General features: G+C 52.8%; 1 protein-coding gene across 5 annotated transcripts in view; it reads right to left on the bottom strand.

Moving 5' to 3' along the window:
- AGAP1 (ArfGAP with GTPase domain, ankyrin repeat and PH domain 1) overlaps window positions 1–26,427 on the bottom strand; it is a 568,365-nt gene that overhangs the window by 387,428 nt on the left and 154,510 nt on the right. For 2 of the 5 annotated variants that reach the window (XM_081494018.1, XM_081494019.1), the window contains exon 1: window positions 19,695–20,670. The exons of the other annotated variants lie outside the window; for them this stretch is intronic. In XM_081494018.1, coding sequence (XP_081350144.1) covers window positions 19,695–20,670 — 976 coding nt within the window. Of the gene's footprint in view, window positions 1–19,694; window positions 20,671–26,427 lie in introns of those variants that run through there. 5 annotated transcript variants of the gene reach the window in all.

Genomic DNA, 26,427 nt, shown 5'->3' with positions numbered 1-26,427 from the left:
GGGTCGGTACTGGTCATGCGCAATGCATGAAAAATTGGAAGATAAAACAAGGGTGCCAAGTCCCTCCCCACTGGTCAGGGCCATGCCCATCCCCGCACTGCCGGTCCCGGTATCTGCCCCCCTAGGTCCCCACGCGTGCACCATCTTGGGCCTCCTCTCCTCTGTTCTCAGAACAGAAGAACAGCCAGTGGTTACAGAGAGGAATGACAACCTGAAGCTCATGACAGAGGGCTGCCAAGGGTCACAACATCATGGGTACCCGCCCTGACAAGGCTGCCCAGCATCTCTGCAAGACTCCACCTCGGTCCCCTTCAAGGAGCATCCTGGGAAGACAGCCCCACCCTGCTCCGCTCCTCAGCCCCCCAGGGTGGGTGCCCAGCGGTCCTGCACACATGTGTACACCTGTGGGACCCACCACCCACTTCTTATCTCTTGCCCTGGCAAGGTGCCCCCCACTGCACCTCCCCCTGTTTATACAGCACAGACGCGGCTATGACACCATGGAGGGTCGGGTGCAGACTGCGCACCCATAAAACACGACCTGTGCGTGGAAAAGCCCCAGGACAGGTGACGTGCAACACACCGAAACGGGGTCACGGGACGGGAACCCTCAGCCTGCGCTCGGGCACCAGGTGATGCGTGAGTGAGCTGATAAACCACAGCATATAAACCACTGCAAGGAAGGTGGTCCGCAATGACGGCCACTGCGGTGAGGCTAGCTGGGTGATGTCTCTGAGGAGGAAGAGGCAGGGGAACGCTTCTACTGACTTGGGTCCTGTTTTCCTTCTTTACCCTGGGCGGGGGGGTTGTTTTTGCAGTAAGGAAAGGTAATAAAAGAGATGCTTCCCTCATAAAGGAGTGGTTCCTTGTTATGCCTCTAAGAACCAGGGGAGTGCGAGAGGACTCACCCACATGGTCACCATGGTAGCAAAGGGGCAAGGCTCTGAAGGTCGGCCTCAGTGTCTAAGCATCGCATTAGGGAGAAAGCACAGGAGACGGTCCCCATCGTTTCTGGACTTCTTAGTCCTCAGACTATGGCTGTCAGAGATCCTTCCAGACAGTTGTGAAGTGACAAGGTCCATTTAGGGAGTAAAAGAACAGATGTGAAATTTTACATGTTCCCTGGTGCCTCAGCCGGGAAAGAGTCTGCCTGGGATGCAGGAGACCTGCGTTTGATCCCTGGGTTGGGAAGATCCCCTGGAGAAGGAAATCGCAACCCACCCCAATATTCTTGCCTGGAGAATCCCTTGGACGGAGGAGCCTGGCGGGCTACATCCATGGGGTCGCAGAGTTGGACACAACTGACCGACAACAGCAGCACGTGTATTTGGTCCCCAGCTCTGGGGGACTCCCCCCGCCCCCCCATCGCCAATCACAGTTCAAAGACACCGCAGAAACCAGGCTGCACAGGGAGGCTCCATGTCAACGTCTCACCGGTTCAACTGGGAGGAAGAAATCTGAGTCCCCACACGTCCTGGCGCTGACTTACTCCTGGCAATCTGTCCTCTAAATCTGAGCTATGTTTGCTTTCTAATAACTCATGGCTGCTCCGGAGGGAAGGAGTCCCATGTGGACACAAATAAGGCAGGTGTGCAGCTGGACAGCTCCTGGAAGGGCTGGAGGAGATGCCGAGCAAGACAGACAGGAGCAGATGCCCCCAGGGACCCAGGAGATGCACAGGAGGGTGCTCCCTGATCCTTTTTATTTCCTTTCCTTTTCGTCATTAAACTTACACCCAAGCGGACTGTTGCCTTCTCGAACCAGACGTGATTTCTGTTACTTTCTATAAAACACTGATTCTTCTGTAAAATCATCAGGCAGGCAAACTTCATCACTTTCCAAATGGAAAAGCCATGACCTCCCACCTGCTAGGGAGCCGTTCACAGGACCTGCTTCTAACTTCACAGTTACGGAGACCGTTTCTGGCAGAGAGAGGATCTTCTGCGTGCGAGGAGAAGCTAACTTAAGATCAGTTCTCAGTGAACTCCTCTATTTAATCTCTGTGTCCTTCTACACGATGCTGAGTACAACTCGGATGCCCTTTTCACACGCGTTTCTGACTACACCTTCACATGCCCATGGAGGGCGGGTCTGGCCCTCCCTCCAGCCCTGGGGTCGGGGTGTGGGGAGTGCTGCTGGCGGACCACGTCATGATTCCGACAAGATGGCCAAAGAGAGCGGCCTAGCTCAAGGACTCGACTCTTGGACAGTTGACCACGGACAGATAACAGGCTTAGAGAAGCCTGGCCCCCTCTGCCTAACTTGGACAACTCCAAGAATGGCCCCGGCTCCGAGGTCCCCATCCTACCCACCTCCTTGGGGTGCCTGAGCCCCGTGTGGGGCCCGCTCAGGAGCCTGTGGCCACCATCCTCCCATTGGCAGCCCACTCTCCTCCACCAAGGGGGAGCCAAGGGCCTGCAGCCCCAGGGGCCAGGCTGCCTGCCTTCCAGAGTCTGCAGGCGAGGAGCTGACCCCCCCCGAGGGCTGGGGAGCATGGCACAGCCCCAGCAGGAAGGCCTCAACACCACCAGGCCAGACCTGGGGAGCATTTTCTGACACCCCACGTTGGGTCATGGGTAACCGTGCCCCTATGCCCACAGCACCCTGCCAGTCCCTCACCCGGCCCCCAACGCCTGTTCATTTATCTCAGGAGCCCGCAGGACCAACTCCAAACCAGCCCCACCCTCGAGAAGCAGCCTTCTAGAGCAGAAGACCAGTGAGCACACAGGTTTATAAGGACAGCCCGTGATGCTGTCAGGGCAGAAGCTGTGGGGACCAGGGGCAGGAAGGGGGAGAGGCTGCCCGGGGGGAGACAGTCAGCAAGGGGCCCAGACGTGCTGGCATTTAAGTCTGGGACCTGAGGGCATCCCAGGTGGTAAAGAATCTTCCCAGTGGCAAAGGATCCACCGGCCAACGCGGGAGACACAAGAGACACGGGTTTGATCCCTGGATCTGCAAGACTCCCCTAGGGGAGGAAATGGCAACCCACTCCAGTATTCTTGCCTGGAAAATCCCATGGGCAGAGAGGCCTGGCAGGCTACAGTCCACGGGGCCGCAAAGAGCTGGACGTGACTGAGCACGCACGCACACCTGAGGATGCGGGGGCGGCGGGGAGGGTGCAGGTGGGCAGCTGAGGGCTCGGGGGAAGGGGACAGGAGGAGAACAGGGTGCAGGGCTTCTCACAGGAGTGATGCCACTGGCCTCCAAGGGTGAGAGAACGACAGGAGTCCAGCTTTCGGGCTGGTGTATGAGACACGCCATAAAGTGCCCACTGCAAGTCCCCTTGCTCACTGTGGGCCCAGGACTGGAGGCGCGCAAGGAGAAAAGCAGAGAGAAAGAGAGAGAAAGGGCTCTCCGAGGACCTCTGAGGGACCAGGTTCGGGAGCAGTAGCCCAGGTGTCTGGCTGGAGGTGCCAGGTGGAAGGTGGGTGCAAGGTTCTAACACGGGGAAGGGGCCAGAGGCCAAGGTAGGGTCAGGAACGCACCTAGGTGGAGATGTCCACACCTGCTGGGCACGAAGGAGCCATCCCTGCTGGGTGCCTGCCAGGAAGCCCCGTTGGGTTTGGACTGTACATACATAAAACATCTCCGACGAAAGCCTCTTCAGTGGACATGCAAGATGAAACTCACGATGAACTTTTGGTGTCTGAGCTTCCTCTGTTTAGTGACATCCTCTGGAGATAACGTCATGATTTTTGGCAACTTCCTCTACCTTAAGTGAAGTCGCTCAGTCCTGTCCGACTCTTTGTGACCCCATGGGCTGTAGCCTACCAGCCTCCTCCGTCCATGGGATTTTCCAGGAAATAGTACTGGAGTGGGTTGCCATTTCCTTCTCCAGGGGATCTTCCTGACCCAGGGATCGAACCCAGTTCTCCCGCATTGTGGGCATGCTTGACTTTGCAACTAGCTAACTAGCTAGCTGTTAACGGTGGCGCTCACCCCTTGGAAAGTTTTCACAACATAACTGCCTATTTCTAGGAAATTTAATTCTGCATCCCTGCCCTGCCTCCCAGGGACCCGGGAGTCATCAGCCAGGTTCCCATGCTTAGCCAGGGCTGCAGCCCCTGGGGGCGGGGCCCGCATGATGGGGGCCACACTGAGGTCAGAGGAGAAGGAAGAAGGGAGAGGCAGGTCCCCAGGACAAGAAGTGCCCCACCCCCCTCTCTCCGTCCCTGGGGTTCCCGCTGATGTGAACCCACGACAACAGGTAAATTTCACTGAAAGTTCTCCCGGAGTTTGCTTTGCAGCACTTGCTGACACCTGACCTTCCTGCGGTCACATCCACAAGGGACAATGGTAACCTGATCATTTTACACCCAGTGTCGCCCTGGGGGGGGGGGGGAGGGGAGGAGATGGAGGAGAAGGCGGTGAACCAAAGCCAGTCAAGACGCACAAGCCCCATCTGGATGTTAGCACACCACCGATGAGTAACCCGAGGCCATAAGCAGACTTTGAAGTTGTGCTAAATTTACTTTGGTTACAGCAATGGAAACGGGTAAAACTTCCCATCTCTGGGAGAACGTCATTGGCGAGCACAGGCTTTAAAAAGGCCCACCTCTCCCCTCCCTTGATGAGTGCCAGCCATCTGCAGACACTGGCCTGGCTCACAGGACAGAAGGCACCCAGCACCTGGCACCCAGTTCCTCAGAAAGAGACTCTAGAGGGAAGAGAATCAGACTCTTCCAGTCAACAGTCCCCACCCCAAGGCTCGGGTGCTCTCACTGGAGAGCTCTGAGACCCCGGCTTACACACAATCAGAAAACACCCGGCAGTGGGCGGCTTCCAAGAAGGCTCCTGGCACATTTAAAACAGCCACGAACCCCTGCCAAACCCCAGGCCCAGACTCCAAGTGTTTACACGGCTGGATTTAGAACTCTGAAAATAAAACCATTGATTTGGACTTCTCAAAACCAATACCCTGGACTGGACGGGGAAAAAAACCATGAGCAGAGGCAAAAAAACACAATGACCTCACCCAAAGATACAGTGAGAGCAACGCACCCACCCTGAGCTGACCCGGGTCCAGTGCATGGGGAGGCCTTGTCTCTTTCAGAGGAGCCCCAGCATCTTGCTGCCCCCAAGCACGTCTCCTGGGCCAGCAGGATCACGTCAGTCTCAGGTCTGCCTGCAAAGACTGCAAGTGTTCACCCTTCCCATCCAGGGACTAAGAATAAACTGCACCCTGGGACTTCCATGGCCGCTCAGTGGTGACAGCTCTGAGCTTCCGCTGCAGGGAGCGCGAGTTTGATCCCTGGTCGGGGAACAGGGATCCCACAAACTGTGTCAGGCAGCAAAAAAAATTTAACCAAAAAAAATTAGAATAAACTGTGTCCCTTCCTGGTTATCACTTTTTTCTTTTAAACTAAAACGTGAGGAACGTGCTGAAAAGTTCCAAATGCAAAGCATCGAATGTTCCGGTTGGAGCTTTGAAATTAAATGTAAGCTACAGAGCCAGGCCTGCAGGTGGGGCGGCGTGGGGGGGCGGGGTGGGTTGGGAAGGGATGTGGTGCCTGTGGCCACCACCGTCTCAGAAGCCTACTGGGCCAGACCTTTAAAAGAAGGTTCAGTTCAGTTCAGTCACGTCCGACTCTTTGCGACCCCATGGACTGCAGCACTCCAAGCTTCCCTGTCCATCACCAACTCCTGGAGCTTGCTCAAACTCATGTCCATGGAATCAGTGGTGCCATCCAACCATCTCATCCTCTGTCATCCTCTTCTCCTCCCGCCTTCAATCTTTCCCAGCATCAAGGTCTTTTCTAATGAGTCAGTTCTTCACATCAGGTAGCCAAAAAGTATTGGAGTTTCAGCTTTAGGATCAGTCCTTCCAATGACTATTCAGGACTGATTTCCTTTAGGTTTGACTGGTTTGATCTCCTTGCAGTCCAAGGGACTCTTCAAGAGTCTTCTCTAACACCACAGTTTAAAAGCATCAATTCTTCCATGCTCAGCTTTCTTTATGGTCCAACTCTCACATCCATACACGACTATTGGAAAAATCATTGGTTTGACTAGACTTTTTTTAACTTAAAAGAAGGTGTTTTCACCTTTAAAAGGGGTTGGTGGGGTGGGGTGGGGTGGGGCAGGGTCAAAGTCCCTGTAGCTCTAACTTTCCAGGGCCCTTTGTTTCAGAAATCTGTACTTAAGCCCTCTGAGCAGTAATAGTGAAGCCACTGCACTGACTCCAGGCACTGGTGCATTTACTATTGTCTCACTTTCATTATTATTAAAAAGCAAGAGACATTACTTTGCCAACAAAAGTCCATATAGTCAAAGCTACGGTTTTTCCAGTAGTCATTTACAGATGCAAGAGTTGGACCATAAAGAAGGCTGAGTGCTGAAGAATTGATGCTTTCAAACTGTTGCACTGGAGAAGACTCTTGCGAGTCTCTTGGACTGCAAGGAGATCCAACCAGTCCATCCTAAAGGAGATCAACCCTGAATATTCACTGGAAGGATTGCTGCTGAAGCTCCAATACTTTGGATACCTGATGCAAAGAGCTGACTCCTTGGAAAAGATCCTGATGCTGGGAAAGAATGAAGGCGGGAGGAGAAGGGGATGACAGAGGATGAGATGGTTGGATGGCATCACTGACTCAATGGACATGAGTTTGAGCAAACTCTGGGAGATGGTGAAGGACAGGGAGGCCTGGTGTGCTGCAGTCTATGGGGTCGCAAAGAGTCAGACACGACTTAGTGACTGAACAATAACACTTTTATCAAACATCTGCAGCTGTTAGATAAACTTACTATCAGATAAATTCAGTCCAGGGAAAAAATAGTAAATAAAAGAAATATTTTTAAAACCACTGCCAACACCACAAAACATTCCCAAGTGCTTAATACAGCCTGGAAAGCAAACCAGCCCGCCCGAGTGCACCGGTAGCCTCGGGTTCAAAGCCCAGCTCACTGCCCACCTGCCTGGACAGCATTGGCCTCAGCCCTGCCAACCAAGACTCCACAGGTGTGAACACACACATACACAGCACACAGACTCGCACGTCAACCTACCCCCGTTCCAGCTCCGAAAGCCAGAAATCACAGGGGAATCCAGGGAAACCGTCTTGATCTTTTTATGATGGATTTTGGTTCAGGAAGATGCCCCAGAGAAGGAATGGCGCCTACTCCAGTGTTCTCGCCTGGAGAATTCCATGGACAGAGGAGCCTGGGGGGCTACAGTCCATGGGGTCACGAAGAGTCGGACACAACTAAGTGACTAACACTTTCAACTCTGAGATGCAGGAGGCAAGGTAGGGCACATCCCTGTTAAGAGACCGACAGCTTGAGGCCCATCAGAAAGTACACCTTCAAAATAAATGACAATAAAAAGGAGGGTGGGCAGTAGAACAAAGACCCGAGACCACAGGAATCTGCCCAGGCCAGAGACCACCACCCCACACTGTCCCATCCCTGTGGCTCGCAGACCTGCACACGCTCTGCCTGACCCTCTCAGTGTGGTCCCCAAGTGTGTGGTTCCCGGGGCTGCACGGAGACACTGCTGTCATTAAACCCTGCCTGTTAATGAGGACGCTCGATGCTGTGTCAGGGTCTAAGCGCCTAAGACGACGAGACGCTCGGGCCCTGCCACCCGAGGGGCTGCACAGCGACAGGGAGCACAAAGCAGCCTAAGTCTTCCCACCACCCGCCTTCCAGCCCCCGAGCCCCCAGACCACCTCTGTGCAGCAGGGAAGGAAGATGGAGAAAAGGTCATCGGCGCAGCAGCTACGTTGGAGCCTGGGCGCCCCTGACTGATGGGGGCTCGGGCACCCTTCCCAATCTCCCCATCCATCACCACAGACAGCTTCACAGACCTCTCTCCACGGATAACCCATCGGTCCTATTGATCTGCGGTTGCTGGAATCAATGAATCAACAAAAGCAGAGCACTCCCAACAGCCCAGCCTGGAAAACATCAAGCAGGTGTGGTGGCTGCTAATTGCCTTATTGTGACACAGCAAAAACAGTTTAAAAACAAGCATCATTGGCCTGGTCCTCAACTAGCAGAGTTTAACGGCAGGAGCTCCCAGGACAGGCAGGGGATGCGGGATGGCCCCGTGGCCCACTCGGTGGTCCCAAGCGCCCACAGCTCGGTCCCTCCACTGTACGATGCTGGGCACCGCTGGGCAGCCCCGCCCCTTGAAATAAACCACAGTTTCTATTTCAGCCGCGGCGACCCCGGGCCAAGCCGTAACAGGCACGAGCCAGCAGGCACAAGCAGGACAAAATTCCGATTCACTGGAAATGGCACAACAGACTCTCGAAGAGCCCGGGGTGTGAGTGGTGCAAGCTGATCTTTCTTCTGAACGTGGCCTGCACCTGCAGGGCACGCTGAGGACCCAGGGAGAGGCAGAAAGTTTCAGAAGTGTGTTATGAGGCAGAGGGGCTGGCGATGCGAAAGGCAACTGAGCTGTGGGCCCCCCGCCCCGACTCTGAGACCCGGGGAATGAAGGGACACGGCCGGGACAGGCAAAATGCTCCCCCCACACCCAGGACCCCCCCAAAGGTATGCTGAGACCTGACACCTCACTCACGGACACTTCGACTGGCCACAGGCCCCGAAGACGGAGCACAGTCCGCACCTGACTGTCCCAGCGCAGAGACCAGAGGAGAAATCCAGGGAACAGCCTTCCACAACAGAGCCTAAACTCCTGGGGACGGGCGCTTCCCCTCAACAGAGATGCTTGGCGCTGAAATCCTGCCCTCCCTCAAGTCTGCTCAGATAAGCCTCGGCTGTGTCCTGTGAAGCAAGAGGGCATTCCTGTTTAGTTTGGAAACGGAAGAATTGAAAAGCTGACAGGTCATCTAAACAAACAAGCTGCCTTTCAAAGGCTGGTCACCAGTATAAAGGGCTTTTATCTGCAAGTTTTATCAAGTGGCAACGGACATGCACCAGGAACATCTAAGTCTGGAAATTCACCTGAAATGGATTGTCAGCCGGTATCTAAGATGAAGGACCCTTCTAGGATTTACCAGGCATTATATGCACAAATCATATTATCACCCCAAAGGCAGACCTGCTACAAATAAAAGTCAGGCTTCAGAGGTGGCTGGAGGTAATTTCTGGGCATAAAAGGTGTTGGTTAACACCTGCCACCCAGGAAGCCTAGACTGAAAGCCTGACTTGGCCTGATGGAACCTGAGGCCTTAATCTCCTTCCCAGAGATCGATAACTCTCTAAAGACTCGGAAGAAAAGGAAAATGCCACAAAAATCTCCTGCAGTGTGGAAAACTCATGCCTCAGGAATGCAGATCTGTTCAATACCAACTAACTGGGCTTTCCAGGTGCCACCGTGGTAAAGAGTCTGCCTGCCAGTGCAGGAGCTGTTAGAGACATGGGTTCAATCCCTGGGTTGGGAAGATCCCCGGGAGTAGCAAGTGGCAACCCACTCCAGTATCCTTGCCTGGAGAATTCCATGGACAGAGGAGCCTGGCGGGCTACAGTCCATGGGGTCACAGAGAGTCGGACACGACTGAGTGACTGAGAACACACACACACCCCTGGATTCTTCAGCTGAGAATGGCAGGCACTTTCAGAGCTGGGGCCCTCCCCTTCCTGGCTTCCCTGGACAGAGGCTGCTACAGCCCCCACCCAGCTGACCTTTAACCTGCAGGTGTGAGAAGCAACCCCATATGTAATAATGTCATGAGATTCATCAGGATGGAGTGGATGGGGAAATGGGGAAGGAGGTTATACAAAAAGCTTTCCTCTGAACCAGAATTTGGAAGTGGCCTTTGAATCTGTCGGTCAGTGGCTGTGTCCAAACCTCCCCCAGGTGTTGTAGGCAAGTACCCTCTGCAGGGGCGGGGGAGGAAGTGAGCAGAAAGGCTCAGCATAGGTAACTCTCAACCCCAGCTTCCTGGCCTACCAAGTAAAGTACTCGTGAATTTTAAATTTTTAACTAACTTAAATACTAAGTATCAAATGTATTATTTTATGAGTTAGAAAATGTTATATATATGTATACTGTATGAACTGTAAATAAAGTTAATATTAAATACTAATCAAAATTTAAACATATGTATTTCAGAGCAATAAAAGAGGCAAGTACCTTTGGAAGAAAAAAAAAGTCAGTGGAACCTAAATTGTGACCTCTTTCCAAGGGGTCATTATTTTTACCCATTTCACCTTAAACAGAAGAAATGAATCTTTCACTGTAAAGGAAAGTACGACTTCTCACACACACAGCACCCCACTCGCCCCGGTTACTGGCCAGGGAATCAGCAGCTCGGGGCAGCACACACACCCTCACCCCCAGCCCGGAGCTGCCATCAGCCCCTACGTTCCAGGAACATAGGAAACCGAGGCACAGAGAGGCTACAGAACGTGCCCGAGGACGCACATCCAGAAAAACAGCAACGCCAGGCGCCCAGCGCCAGCAGCCCCGTCCCCGGCCGACAAGCCGCACGGGCTCCGGGACCGGCTCGAAAGGGCTTCACAACGAGCCCCCTAGCGCTCCACGAGAACAGAAGGAAACACCACACAGCAGCCTCGCGGGGTAAAACGTGCTCATCATCAGAGCCTCTGCCAGGCACGACGTGATGTGTTGTGGGTGGGACACAACTCACCTCCCGGATAGTCTCATGCTGATTCATCTGTGAATGATCTACTCCGAAAGGTCAATACCACCCCACCGGAGTCCTCGGATCGTGGAAGGCAGGGTGAGGACACAGCGCTCGGAGCAGCTCTTGGAAATAAACACGTTTGGCTCGTATCAGGAATGACATGGATCCATGTGCTGCAGATGGAGCTAACTCTTCCAGTTACACAGATGTGGGGGGGAGAAGCCAGAGGAGGAAAAAAGACCACTCTGATCTCCCCACTTATAAACTGAAGGTACAACAGTCAACAACTTAAAAAGAAGCAGTTAAAATGAAGATCATCAGAAAACACAGGATGAACCAGTGGAAACAAAATACAAGGTTGATTCATACTCGTAGTTTTGACAATGCATTTGCCCCACTTGGGCAAAGTTACATGTCAGAGCAACCACACATCCAAGCATATCCACATATGTAATATGTTCTATTTTGGGGTCTTTTGCAAAAAAAACAAAAAACACATTACAAGCAATTATTCTAAAGCAAAGTTGCTAGGCCACATAGTTTAGGACTTTTTTTCCCACACTCATTCTGACCTTCTTGAGAAGGAGAAGGTGATGACAGAGGATGAGATGGTTGGATGGCATCAGCGACTCGATGGACATGAGTTAGAGCAAGCTCTGGGAGATGGTAAAGGACAGGGGAAGCCTGGCGTGCTGCAAGTCCATGGGGTCGCAAAGAGTCGGACACGACTGAGCGACTGAACAAGGACAACCACTGGCCTTCCTGAGAATCAGTCACCGGGACTCTAAACAGCAACTTAAATCAACAAGGCAGCTGGACCTCAGGGCAGTGAAATGACTTCTCAGGGCGCCTTGAGCCTAAGTTTGCAGCCAAGACCAAACCGATTCCACTGACTCCAAAAGCTGCACCCGCTCCATGTGGCAAGGTTTCCCGCGATAAACAGAACATTCCTTCCTGCCACCATCATCATGTAACTCACATACCTGAAATCAGTTCAAGGCAAGAACGCTAAGAGAAAGCAAAGAAAGGAAGAAGCAAGGGGTGTAGGAGAATCAGATTAAGGTCACGCTGGGACAGCACCCACCACCTTGAAGCCAGGAGGACAAAGGACATCGGGATCACAGGGGGGTCTCGATGGCCCAACAGGAGCCCAGGAAGCACAGCCAAGCCACTGGAGCAGCTGCCACCCGTGGGAGTGGCCTTTGGGGGGCAAGGCGGGGGGGGGGGGGAACCAGACTTCCTTCTAGGTCTGAGGTCGCTGCTGCTGAGCTGTGCTCGGCTGTGTCCGACTCTTTGTGACGCTTTGGACTGCAGTCCTCCGGGCTCCTCTGTCCATGGGGTTTCCCAGGCAAGAATACAGGAGTGGGTTGCCGTGCCCTCCTCCAGGGGATCTTCCCAACCTAGGGATCAAACCCAGGTCTCCTACATTGCGGGCAGATTCTTTACCATCTGAGCTACCAGGGAAGCTCAAGGCCACCACTTCCAAGCCCCCAGACAATTAACACAGCGCCCTTCCAACACCCCCTGACTCTGCTGTGTGTGGAAGCCTCCAGGGACCGGGAACAAGCTGTGTAAAGAGGCAGCCCACTCCAAGTGTGAGGGCTGGCTTGTGAGAAGTGCCTTCCGAGACCTGAGTCAACCTTTCCCTAACGCATCTCATTCATGTCTGCTTCTCAAAAACAGAGACAAGTCTCCAGGCTCCTGGGTTTCCCTTCCAAATTAAAAATCCCCCAGTGTCTTTGAATGAACTGGGCTTCCACAGTCTCCCGAGAACCAGATTAGGAAAGCAGATTAGGCATCTCCTTTTAAATGCAAGGCAGGTCAGGTTCAAGGATGATTGGGACTCTAGTCTGGGACCTAAAATAACCGGAAGAACAAGATATCTGAGTATCCAGGCACTAAGGCTGAGCTGTGGGCACCACCGAGACAGAGACTGCCTTGCGGGGTCCACCACTCCACCAGTGACCTGGCCAGGGACTGAGGCTACAGGAAAGCAGGTTGCAAGTGTAAAATCCTGTCACACATCTCTCACAGACGGACTTTCCCATTGTTTTAAAGCCCTTGCGAATTGGAAGAGGAAGGTCCCAGCTGGATAAACACCCACCATCCCCCAGGTCCACCCGCTGACCAAGTGGTGTCTGGGTAACTCTGGTCCGAGGACGAGAGGGCAGGGACTGCATCAGAGGCTGGCGGCACTGTGTGCAGGGTCCGTCCTCGCAACGACAGGCACAGAGGGCGAGAGCGGGCACAAGATGCCCTCTGACGAGCATCTCAAACAGGTGAACGTCCACGCACGTGAACGGGACTCCCGATGGCACCTGAACACAGCCCACGGAGTAAAGGGAGCGGCCCTTCAGGTCGATCAAATGACTAAGTCAGGCAAAACCTCGCACCTGACGATCGCACCAGAAGCAAATTCGGTACTTCTGAGAATTCTCAACAAAGGCTGGGAAGAAAGGGACCCTCTTTCTCCCTTTCCCTCCCACCAGCTGAAGTGGGCCTCTTCAGATTATCTTCATTGGTCAGATAAGGAGAAGCCAAATAACTGCTTCCCAAGCCTCTGGCTGGTACACCCTGGTACTGAAGGAGTGATGGGACGCCCATCCTCCAGTCCACAAAGCTCACTTCTTTTGTAAGCTTTCTGAACCTTCAGATCCAGGAGGGATGTCAGAATTGAAAAACCAAGGCAAAAAAAAAAAAAAAAGAAATCAACAAGAAGAGATGAGAAAACAAAAGGTCAGGACACATCTTTGAATTAAAGCCAGGCAAACGAACAGATGTGTGCTAACACTTTTTAAACTCTACAAGCATATACGGTTTTGTCTTAGACAAAGTATTAACAAGAGAAAAAAGAACAAATGTGATAGCCAAGCCCAGTGGAAATGTATGAGAAAGAGAAAGTCTCAGACGGTAACCTACAAACAAGTAAGTATCACTGCCGCACTACACTAATGTGAGCTGAATAAAACCTAGACCGAAACGATGTTGGGCAGATGGCACTTTCTCTCAAAATGATGCAAAGACAATAATCGCCCTTCTTTGTGCTAATCTGTTGACCTTAATACCAATTCTGTTCATCACCTGGGGATATAACTGCAGCTGCACATACTTTATCTCAATTGATGCCCTAAATAAATAAAACCTCTTTTTCATTATTTTCCTCACTGTGTCACCATTTTAAATGAATATAATTTTTCACATAATTACAGAAAAAGAATAACAATAGCCTAAAAGCAATTTCCCATCATAAACAAAAAAACTCATGCCAAAAAAGTAAAAAAAGATAAATAAACCTCCTGGAAGCCAAAACATTCTTTTTAATGCCTGACGATAGCATTAGTCATACAGATCTGGGAAACAGGAATCATTTTTTTTAAAGGAATTAATTATAGAAATCTCAACCAACTTGCTGATCAAGAATCTCCTCTTTTCTACCTGGTAAACTCCTACTGATCCTGCAAGACCCAAATCACTTTATCCCTCTGGGAGGCCTTCATTCACTCCATCCCCTCTTTATGGACATTTACTGCCGTTTTTTGTGTCCTCTGGTCATTTCATTAGTTCTTCCCACGAACACTTATTACAAGTCTATGTGCCAAGTCCAATGCACTTCATTCTGCAAAAGGAAAGGGAATAGGACACCCAGAAGGGGCTCACTGGGCATTAGACCTGGCAGATTAGACCTTCTGACACACTAGGATTAGTGTTTAGACAGTAAAGAATCTGCCTGCAATGCAGGAGACCCAGCTTCAATCCCTGGGTTGGAAAGATCCCCTGGAGGAGGGAATGGCAACCCACTCCAGTGTTCATGCCTGGAGAATCCCATGGACAGAGGAGCCTGGTGGGCTACAGTCCACGGGGTCGCAAAGAGTTGGACATGACTGAGTGACTAACACTTTTTCACACTTTTCAATAATCAGAACTTACTGTAACATGTTAGGGTCAGTGCTCCAGTGGAGGTCTGCTATATAGAGAAATATAGTCATAACTTTCCCAAAGTACCCATGAAGCTGTGGTTCACAGGATTCACCATCTTCCCCAACAGGCTACGGACCTTGGAAGTCAGAACTGTGTCCTAGTAAGCCCCGGCTCTCAGCAGAGCACATGATAGAAACTCAAATGCCTCTTAATGCAATAGAACAAGAAAACAACCAGAAATACAAAGTGGTACCAGTGCTTTATAGTTGGGTCTTATACTTCCAAACGTTTTTAACTGTATAACCAACCAGACGGCTGCACTGGGCCCATGTAAAAACTGGAGGATTCTTCAGCAGAGGCACTTTTGAACATTCCTTTGGTGACAGGATATTCCAAGCCCAGGGTGACATCAAGAAAGATGCTGACAGGTGACTAGGCTGAAACGTGGGCTCCAACTAGAGAAAATTAACATGGCAAGACACAGCCCAGACCTCCGGTGCGCACGGAGCATCTCTAGCTGCCCAGTGAGGCTCTGCCTGCGCCCCAGGTGGGCTGTTCCGTCTCCAGGAAAATGAGTTGTCAACCTTATAATTAAAACAATGGAGATTTTCTTAAATGGCTACCTGGAATCATTAACTTTTTTTTTCCAAAAAAAAAGTGAATTCTAAAACATTGAGTATGTAATTAGTTCAAAATGTCTCAAACAAGAAACTTCTAGTGACATTCTTTCTTTAAAGCCCTGAATGTCCTTCTCAGCAACAAATCAAGTTTAAAAATGTAGCATGGAAACACATACATCACCATACTGAAACAGACAGCCAGTGGGAATTCGCTGTATGATGCAGGGAGCTCAAATCAGATGCTCTGTGACAACCTAGAGGGAAGGGAGGGGGAGGGGGGTGTGAGGGAGGTTCAGAGGGGAGGGGACAGGTGTACACCTATGGCTGATTCATGGCTGATGTACGGCAGACACCAACACCACACTGTCAAGCAGTTATTCTCCAATTAAAACTAAATTTTGAAAACATACCCAAAAAAATGTATCAAGTTATTTTAGTCATTTCATTTCACTGTTGCTTCACCTCTCCACTGAAGGGTTGTTCTTAAAAAAAAAAAAAAAAACTATAAAACAGTCTCTCTGCCTACACAAATTGAATGATGCAAATCAAGAGAATCAAAAATTAAACAGCAAAGCCACTCATCAAAACGTGTTGTCAAAAATCAGTTGTAAATGACCAATTTAAAGAGCTAATCTCAGTCCGGGCTATCAATGAATCACTTTATTGCTGTAATCAATCCTCCCAGACAGCAACAGAATATGCTGAAAACACGTGTGGCCCTGGCCTGGCATTGCCCACAGATGGTCCCAAAGAGTATCTGCAGGCCTGCCAGGCCAGTGCCAGCGAGTGACACCCTACAGCCTAATGAATCATTCATCATTTGATCTTCCTTTGTATTAAATTATACCGGTGTTAACAGACTCCGCCCCGTTACATGCATATCAAGTAACAGGAAACTGCCCTTGATCTGACATAAGGCCTCTTGGAAACATGCTTTATTGTTGTTGTCGGGGTTCAGTCCTCCGTCGTCCCCGATTCTTTGCAACCCCATGGACTGTAGCCCACCAGGCTCCTCAGTCTATGGGATTCTCCAGGTAAGAATACCAGAGTGGTTGTCATTTCTTCTTCCAGGGGATCTTCCTGACCCAGGTGTTGAACCCGTATCTCCTGTGGTTCCTGCATTGGCAGGCAGGCTCTTTACCACTGAGCCACCAGGGAAGCCCCTGAAACATCCCAGGACTTCCTAACAGTTAGGAATCTGAGGACAACAGCCCTGGAACCCAGGGAGGCAACAGATACACATCACTGGGGAGAAACGGGAAGAGCCTCCTCAATGGACAAAACCATTAGGGATTAAAAACTATGAGAAATCATCCCATAACAGTACGAGCTTTTAATCTTTAACCCTCAGTTCAGTTCAGTCGCTCAGTCGTGTCTGACTCTTTGCGGACCTCATGGACTGCAGCACACCAGGCTTCCCTGTCCATCACCAACTCCTGGAGCTTGCTCAAACTCAAAAATCTTTAACCCTAAAGCCTTGAATTAAGGTTATAAGAAATCCATAGCAATGTGATGTGTGAACCTGTGTGCATTCTTAAAATAAGACTCTAACCATCTTACAAAGGTACCTGGTCCAAGACTAAGCAAATTAACTGGAAGAGGCCAGTTATATAATAATCAGGTAATCTTTTAAAGTTCCTTTCCAAGATCAATTCAAAAACTTAACAGCTGAACGATTTCCTAGGCAGTCCAGGGGTTAAGACTCAGCATTTCGGATGCAGGGGGCAGGGGTCTGATCCCTGGTCAGAAATGACATGGCCAAATTAAAAAAAATTAACAGCTGAAAGAATGTAACAAAAGGAAAACGTGCCCCAAAGACAAATCTCCTCTAAGGTCCTTCACACTTGAAAGCACGTCAAAGTTTGACACCAAGTGGCTGAGATTTAAAGCTAGTGACTGCTCCTCTTCAAACACATCACATCACGGGTCTGCAGCAGCCTACCTGTGACTCTGAAATCCAGACAGGTCTGAAGACGGAAGCTCGACTCACAAGTGTGTAGCAGCCTCTCAGTGGCAAAGCGTGTCTGTCACTCCGAGCGTGAGCATCTCCAGCTTTGCTGTACTCTGTCCGTGTCTGATTACAGGCTGCTGCCCGGCCTCACAGGCCGTGTTCCGTCACACACACCACTTGACCTTCCTGAAATCCTCATCTTCCAAGCCTGGCAAACCCCCCTGGCTCCGCGCATTAAGGCTCTGTGGACCTTCGCGCTACCGACATTCACAGGGAGACTGAGCCTGGGTTCCGTGGCCTCAGGAAGCTACCCGAGAGAATTTTACCCCAAATTCAAAAGCTCATTTAAACAGCACCTAAATTTTCCATAATCTACATCACAGGAAGCAAGTATGATAAAGTGAGAAGAGCAAAAAGCTGTGGGGCTGCAACTTTTCCTTGGAATTAGACATAGGCCTTACAAAAACCCTGAGAACACTTAACGCTTCAAGCCTATTCACCAAAAGACAGGCGAAGGAAGTAGTACTGCGATTACCTAGAACTGTGAAATAAGGCCCTCGAGTTCTGACTGCATGTCCTCTAACCTAGTTCGTGAACATTCGGTTTTCCCACACAACCCACAATGCTAGAGAGTTACTCTCAGACGGAAGTAATTCCACCCTGAGCAAGAAGAGCCACGGGGACAAAGCAACCAAGTGTGATTTTAATTATTACTATTGCTATTATTTTATATACTGCCCCAGAGAGAAAACAATTCCAGATACACTTCACACCTTTACTATTCCAAATCTACCATCAATCCATTTGACCAGAAAGGAGACACCCCAACCCCAAAGTTTTTAACTTGCCTGGATAGCCACAACGGAGCACTTGCCTCCTAAGTGGTGCGTGGGCCAGCTCCACGCCCCCCACCGCCTTCCCCCTGCCGGAGGTATACTTGTCTGGAACTCAGGCGGCTAATTACTATTTTCTACAAAGACCGTGAGAACAAAGATGCAAGCCTGCTATCAGAGGAAGAACTGCCTGCAGAGCTGAACTTCCACGGAACACAAGTGACGGCAGTGGTAGCTTATTACAAACCAAGGGTCTCAGCTTTCAATGAGTGAAATAACTTGCGTTGTTTTTAGTATTTTAAGGGCATGTGGGAAGCGATCGGAAAATGGTGGGAGTCAGATGCGGTACCTTCTAAAAAAATTCCCAGGCAGGTTGAAACAAAAGGTGTGTGCAGGAAGTTAACTACAGATAACTGCTATACCCTCATTAATCAAAAAGTTCAGATTTCAACACACTGCACATTCGACTGCTTGGTTCTAAACATCTTCTGTCACCTGAGGATGAACCGGAGCGGATGGGAATATGACATCGCCTGTCTTCAGTTTACCTTAAAAAGAACTTCAGTGAAGGCAGTGGTTTCTTTGTGTCGGCTGGTTTTAATACAGGGCTTGGCAGCCAGCTAACCTGTGAAGTCCACTAAGGAGGAACACTGTCTCCAAGGGGTGATGAGTTAGCAGTTGAGAACCTCTAATTAAAAATCCACACTACAGTGCTTCACCCACCTCCATCTCTACTGGCAGCAGAGTTTGGTAATTAGCAGAAAGGACATTACTAATGATTTCTCGGTGGTGGAAAATGCACCCATACAATATTCTCAGACATCACTCACAGCCCTCCCCGTGAAAAGAAGCATGCGACAATCCAGCCATGCCCCTGCCCCCAGCCTCTTCCCTTTAGGGTGCTGCCCAGGCATGCACAGTTTTGCTGTTTCTGGAGAATTCTGACTCCCGAACAAGTACCAGAAGGTCAGTTGATTCTTACAAAAGAGTATTACATCTGCTCCAGAACCTTCTCTGCAAGCCCTCTGGCAAAGCAGAGAACTGAGATTTCAGAATAGGTTGTGGGGCTGTGGTTTTCCTGCCTGAATGCTAGCACACATTCTCAGGAAACAGAGCTGGGGCACAGAGGCGCTCTCACTACCTGACACCACTTGGCAGGGAGACCGTGGGCAGAGACACAGCTCTGACCACTGGAGTGAACCCTCTTAACCAGCAGGGCAATAGGTGAAAGCTGCCGGATGAGCAAGGCCACATAGCAGCATTCACAGACGGTGGCGTCTGCAGAGACCAGGCTTGGGACGCAGGAAGAAATTAACCAGGAGGAAGAAATTAACCAGAAGGAAGCCGCCTCTCCCCGCCAGGCAGCATCACCTGCGTGGTGGCTTCAGGGGCCAAGTCGGGGTCCCTGGGGCAGCCCACAGGTATCACAGGCGGCAGGCGCGCAGTGCAGCCCGAGCTCATGCAGAAAGAAGGCTGCGCCAGCAACTGCGGGAGAAAGACACCACTGGGCAAGGTGAGGTCTCCGTAGACAGACTCAAAGTGGCCTCAGTGACTGGCCCTGAGGGGCACCAGCACACGCAGCCAGGAGCAGGGGCAGTCAAGAACTCCCAGGCCCGCAGGACTGGGGGAAAATGAAAACAGAAAGACCGCAGTACCGGAGTCCACTCCCTGCCCGGCCACCTGCCGGCCAGTGACCCGGGAGGGTCGGGCCCTGATCCCTCCCGACCGAGCCCCGGAGTGTTCTACCAGGCAGGCCCCTGCGGAGACCCCCGCCGGTACCCCGACTCTTCCCCTCCCGGGCCGCGCTGCCCACCTCTGCGCGGGGACCCGTCGATGCTCTCTGCGCTGGACGAGTGCGTGTCGGCCGGGGCCCGCCGCAGGCTGCTGAAGTAGCCGCGCGACCGCGAGGCGCCGCTCCGCGGGGAGGGCACGCCACCCGGCGCGCCGTCCCTGCGCGCGAAGATGCCGCTGAAGAAGCGCAGCAGCCGGTGCTCCGACGCCGCTCCGGAGCCCGCGGCCGCTGCCGCCGCCCGCGCGCGCTCCAGCCGCTGCAGGTCGCTGTTGTCCAGCGTGCGGTTCTTGCTTTTGCTGCGCTCCCAGCGCTCCAGGTCCGAGAGCGCATCGTTCTTGCTGAGCACCTCACCCACGTCCAGGGTGTTGCGCTTTTCCAAGGCAGGCTGCCCGGGGGCCGCGGGCTCCGGGGCGGCCCCGGGGTCGGCCACCTCCTCCCCGCCCGGCGCCCAGGCCAGGCTCCCGGAGCTGCTGTGGCGCCTCCCGCGGCCCAGGGCCCGACCCCGCGGCGCTTCGGGCCGGCTCCAGTGCCTGAAGCTGAGGCTCCGCCGCAGGGGCGCGGCCCAGGCCCCCTCCACGTCCGGGCTGCCTGGCGCGGGTGAGCTCGACTCCTCCTCCTCCTCCATAGCCCGGGGCCTGCCGGTCTGGTCCTCGGGCTCCGGGCCGCGTGCGCAAGACCGGAGCCGTCCGAGTTCCAGCTGCCCGGTGCTGCGGGTGCGGAAGGTGCGGAAGTCCCAGGCGCGCGGCGGCCGGCGGTCCTCCGGATCCTCAGCGTCCGCCGCCTCCTCCACGAGCCGCCCGGGCGCGTCCGGGGAGCGCGCGGGCCGGGGCCTCCGAGTCGGACGCGGGTCGGGGCCGCTGGGGCCCGGCGCGCCCAGCAGCTCCTTTCTGACCATGGTCACAGAGATGCGGTAGACGGTCTTCCTGGGGGGCGGCCCGCGCGGCATCGCGTCCGCGGGCGGAGACGCGGGCTCGCCGCTGCCGTCCAGCAGGTACATGTCGCCCCGGGCCGCGGCCGCCCGCCAGGGCTCCGCCGCATCCAGCGCGCCGCGGGCCACCGGGCCGCGCCGGTCGGGGCCCGGCGGGGAGGGCGGGCGCGCCCGGAGAGGGTCCACGCCCCCCGCTCTCCGCGAGGGGGGGGCGCGCTCAGGCTGCGGGAACGGTGCCCCTGGCGCCCGCCAGCCCCTGCGCCGCGCGGCCCGAGTGCGGGGGTCCGGGCCCGGGACGCCGAGCCATGGGCTGGCGGGACCCGGCGGGCGATCAGGCGCGGGGCCGGGCTCGCCGGCAGGTGCGGTCGCGGCGCGCGGGGCCCGGGGCGGGCGACGGCGCCCGCGGCTTCATTGTCTACGGCGCGGGGCCCGCTAGCATCCTCCGGCCTTGTCCACACAGTCCGTAGCCTCCGCCACTCCCTGGGTTCGGGACGCGCGGGCAGCTGCGCGGGCCGCGGGCGAGGGGCGGTGGTTTAAAATGGAAATACGCGCCGGGGCGGGGCAGGCGGGGGGGGCCCCGACCAGCAGGGACCGCGGGCCGCGCGCCCAGCCCGGCCGCCGAGTGCCGGGAGCGCGGCGGCGGCGGGCGCGCGGATCGGCGGCCGGGCCCAAGCGCCGGGGTGGATCGCCGCCGCGCGGACCGGAGCCTGGGGTCGGGGGCCGCAGATGAGTAGGGGAGGGGGCGGTGAGGGCTTGTTTTGCACAAGAGAACAAAATATGAGGCTTCTGTCACCTCCTGAGGGTTTTTACGAAGACCCTGTCCTCATCAAGGTGCTTTAAAGAAGATACGACTCAAGAGGCTTGTTTTAAAAAACAAAGTATCTTAGGTACTGGTGCTAACTTTACAAAGGGGCAAAAATGCATTCCTTAGTAAGAGCCCAGGAAGGCAGCATCAGGCAGGAGAGGGGAGTGCGGGTCACACCAGAGCCCTCCAAACAAGGGACCTGCAGTTTCACTCCTAATTAATATTTTGGAGTATTTTCCCAAAGCGGAGGGAAACCTCTTGACGGCCAGGCATTTGCTGTCTGGGCTAAGAGGCAAGAGAACACAGGGAGGAAGAGGAGAGGAAAGAAGGCTGGCCTGTCCCAGCCCTGCCAGCTCAGGGATCCGTTTTCAGTTTTTACACCTGTTACGTAGGGCTGGACAAGGGAACAAGCAAAAAACCCAGCACCTAAACTCTGAGCATTCTTCTGAGGACTGGATTAGCTGAGACGTGCGTGCAGGCATTCTGCGTAAGCACTAAGTATTTGCCTTTAATATCTAATGTTGGTTTCTCTGCCATCTTTTCCCCACCAGCTACTTCTTGGCTCTCTAGATACTGGTTCTCCGTATTATCCAACGCTGCACAATATTCAATGGACTTGATCCACGTATTAGTTCTTCGTGATGTGCTGAACATAGATCTCTCCAGTTTGCTTGTTTAAAAGTTTCAGAAAGAAGATGTCTCATCAAACTGGATGCCCTTCTACAGCCTTCTCCAGGCCGGGAACTGCCCAGACTGCAGAGAGGTGGTTTCTAGGAAAAGTGCTAGAGGCCAGGCCAGGTGTGACCATGGGATTAGACAGCTGTTTGCAAATGCTGATTTCCCTTCTTTAATCCCTTAAATAATTACAGGGCATCTATTGTGTTTATGGCATGGAATTTGCTATAAAGATGAATCGAGGTCTCTTACAAAGGAGGTTATAACCTAGGAAATCTGAATTTTAACTCAGTGGAATGAGATATTTGGACTTGATGAGATAAAAGTTAGTTGAGTTTATTTTTTAAAAGATACTTTATGGCATAGAGGACTTTAAAGGCAGTGAGAATACCCTGTACCCTGAATGATAGATACGTGTCATTACACATTTGTCCAAACCCATAAAATGTGAACCTAGAGACTGTCACACAGAGTAAGTCAGAAAGAGAAAAACAAATTTGGTAAATTAATGCATACACATGAAATCTAGAAAAATGACACCGATGAACCTATTTGCGGGGCAGGAAAAGAGACACATAGAGAACTGACTTGTGGACACACGAGGGGAGGGAGAGAGCGGGACGGATTGAGAGCAGCACTGACACGGGTGCACTGCCGTGTGTGAGACGGCGGCGAGGGGCTGCTGCAGGGGACTCGACCCGGGGGGCCCGTGACCACAGGGGGGCCCCGTGACAACACACAGGGCTCAGCTCGGGGGGCCCCGTGACGACACACAGGGCTCAGCTCGGGGGGCCCGTGACCACAGGGGGCCCCGTGACAACACACAGGGCTCAGCTCGGGGGGCCCGTGACCACAGGGGGCTCCGTGACCACAGGGGGGCCCCGTGACAACATACAGGGCTCAACTAGGGGGGCCCATGACCACAGGGGGCTCCGTGACCACAGGGGGGCCCCGTGACAACACACAGGACTCAACTCAGGGGGCCCCGTGATGACACACAGGGCTCAACTCGGGGGGCCCGTGACCACAGGGGGCCCGTGACCACAGGGGGCCCCGTGACCACAGGGGGGCCCCGTGACAACACAGACGGGTGGGGCGGGGCGAACCCAGATGTAAACTATGGACTTTGGGGAATGATGAAGCATCAGTTCATCAGCTGTAACAAACGTACCGCTCTGGTGGTGGGATGGTGGGATGCTGATGTCAGGGAGGGAGGGGGTGTGTGTGTGTGTGTGTGTGATCACTCTGTCCTGTCAGACTCTTGGCGACCCCATGGACTGTACAAACTTACCACTCTTGTGGGGGGATGGTGGGATGTTGATGGGTGGGAGTGTGTGTGTGTGTGTGTGTGTGTGTGTGTGTGTGTGTGTGTGTGTGTGTGTGTGTGTGTGTGTGTGTGTGTGTGTGTGTGTGTGTGTGTGTGTGTGTGTGTGTGTGTGTGTGTGTGTGTGTGTGTGTGTGTGTGTGTGTGTGTGTGTGTGTGTGTGTGTGTGTGTGTGTGTGTGTGTGTGTGTGTGTGTTAGTCACTCAGCTGTGTCAGACTCTTGGCAGCCCCATGGACTGTAGCCTGCCAGGCATGGGGGTGGAATAAATGGGACATCTCTGTAACCTTTTGTTCAATATTGCTATGAACCAAAAGCTACTCTAAAAAAAGAACTGTTTTTTTAAAAAGTACTTTAAAACACATTTGACCACGCTCAGAGGCTCTACGTGGACACATAATCGCCACCATCATCGACTCAAGCTCCATACCCCTGCCCCTGGCACTCAAGGATTCAGGAGTGGCGCCTCTAACATGTCCTCACTGCGAAGATGGGGCACCCCGGACAGATCAGTCTTGCCGCCTTTGATAAGACCCACGAACCACCAACCTCTACAGCTAGAGCCGGGCAGGAGTCATCTACCAGAACAAGGTTTCTAGAACCCATTGGTCAGGGGAATGTAGAGGCTCAGAGAAGGTGTGTGCTTTTCCTACACAGCTCATCGCTGAGAGCCAAACCGGTGAACTCACCGCCCGTGCCCACTTCCATGCTTCAGTGGCATTTATTTTGTTAGCTTTCTGCTTTGTGGACATGAGAGAGAGAAATGGCGACTATTAACTGAATTTGACACTGAGTGAGTGAGTGAAAGTCGCTCAGTCGTGTCCGACTCTTTGAGACCCCATGGACTATACAGTCCATGGAATTCTCCAGGCCAGAATACTGGAGTGGGTAGCCTTTCCCATCTCCAGGGGATCTTCCCAACCCAGGGATCGAACCCAGGTCTCCCGCATTGCAGGCAGATTCTTTATCAGCTGAGCCACAAGGGAAGCACAAATTTGGCACTAATTGAATACAGATGATACCTCAACATCTCAGCAAGTCTTCATTTACTCATTGCTCCATTTGTTGAATTTATTCATCAAATATATATATATTGAGTATCCACTGTGGCACTCCACAGTGAGGAGGCAAGGTCTATGACCTCCAGAATTCACAAACCCGTGAAAAATGCTGCAGTTCTCAAGGCCAAGTGATGGAACAGACAAAGACAGGAGGCTGAAAGGATGGTACAGGTACCCTGTAATGGACAAGCACCCAAAGAGAGAGCTAAAGCCTCCAATCTTACAGCTGTCGAGGCCTAAAGGTCCACCAGGTCTGTACACAGAGAAACTAAAACTCAGCAATGCAGAGAGACTGGATCTCTGGTAGGACCAGGATCCAAAACCTGAGCTTAGTCTGGGGTCTGTTCTCACCATGACAACTTCGAAACATTGAGATGAATTTTAACATGAAATCAGCTGGCCCATAATTAAGATATAAACTATATCTTGGTATCTGGGGCATTCATAAGAGTCCAACAGTGGGGGTGGGGGGTGGCCAGTATTTCTTTAGAGCGTGAATACTGTGCAGTTGGGCTTCCCTGGTAGCTCAGCAGTGAAGAATCCACCTGCCAAGGCAGGAGACGTGGGTTTGATCCCTCGGTCAGGGAGATCCCCCAGAGGAGGAAATGGCAACCCACTCCAGTATTCTTGCCTGGGAAATCCCACTGGACAGAGGGGCCTGGTGGGCTCCAGTCCAGGGGATCACACGGAGACAGACACGACTTCGGGACTAAACAGCAAGCAACACTGACCGTTAGGGTCCTTCCAGCCCCTCCGTGATTGTCTCAAATCCAGCCCAGGTTTTGCACTTTGCTGTGGGAGGACGCAGGCTGCAGAGTAGACGGTTCCATTTGATCCACCTTAAACGACACTGAAGGAGGGAGCTGTTTCTGCTCTGGCCGGCGCATGGCATGGCCGGTGCATTCGGTGCATTCACTGTCTTTCGGTGCTTTCGGCCTCACAAGCAGCACCCGTTTTCCGCCCCAATTATAACAATTCCACGTGAGGCCCAGTGGTCTGCACTGGAAAACCTAGGAGAATGGCTTCTCCCTACCGCTCTGGATACATGGGCTCTTCCGAGGCTCAGCCAGAACCTGCCACTCCAGAATTTAAATCCTCTTTCTCACAGCCAGACCTGCCTTTGAAAAATAAAAATAATTATACTACATGTGTTCAGGTGGGCATGGCACTTTTATCTTCCTGTTGCTTTTTAAAGCAGCACCTCTAGGCCAGTACTTCTTGAATTTTTCCAGCCGTGGAGTATATCTGTATCACCATTTTGGGCTTTTAAAAAAAAGAGAGAGAGAGACTGAGGTTGATCTTACTGCCACATCAAAACCAAGCAGCAGGCAAAGCCCTGATACTGCAGAGATGCGGGTGTCAGAGAGGGAAGGACCGCAGAGGGGGGTCCAGGAGAGGTGGCCAGCCCTATCTACGCCCGCAGCCCCCCATTCATCACCCTGGCAGCTGACGTCCCTCTCCCAGCCCCTAGCTGATAAAGGTCCTTCGGCCACCCTCCCGTGCCATTCCGGTCCCGGGCCATCTCTAGCTGCCTACAAATGAAACATCCCTGTGTGAAAACGCTATCTCACAAGCCTTCCTAGAGCTGATCAGCCTTGTTTAAAAGGAAACCCCTGTAGTCCACAGAGCCATCTGCTCCAAGAGCTGCCTTTCCAAATAACAGAACATGCCAGCCAGTCACCACGTTTACAGCATCTTGGCAGAACCCCATCTGGGGCCACAGAAACTGCCCGCCACCCCCCGCTGACCTTGTCCTGGCCTCTGCAGGCCCCCCCCAAGGAGCCAACAAAGAACCCTCCCCGCTGTCACAGGGCCTGTGACGGGCTCTTTTCTCGCAGCAGGCTGACTGACCAATACATACAGGGACACGCATGTTCTCCTGAACAATTCCCTGGCAATCTCTTTCGGCTGGAGACTCAAGTCAGATGGAGGAGAGCAGGAGGAAGACTTTCTACATCTAGGA

Source organism: Giraffa tippelskirchi, chromosome 5 (assembly GCF_054371585.1).
Source record: "Giraffa tippelskirchi isolate mGirTip1 chromosome 5, T2T-mGirTip1v1.2.pri, whole genome shotgun sequence".
In the NCBI taxonomy this organism is placed as follows: domain Eukaryota; kingdom Metazoa; phylum Chordata; class Mammalia; order Artiodactyla; family Giraffidae; genus Giraffa; species Giraffa tippelskirchi.
This window is presented reverse-complemented; position numbering and strand designations above follow the sequence as displayed.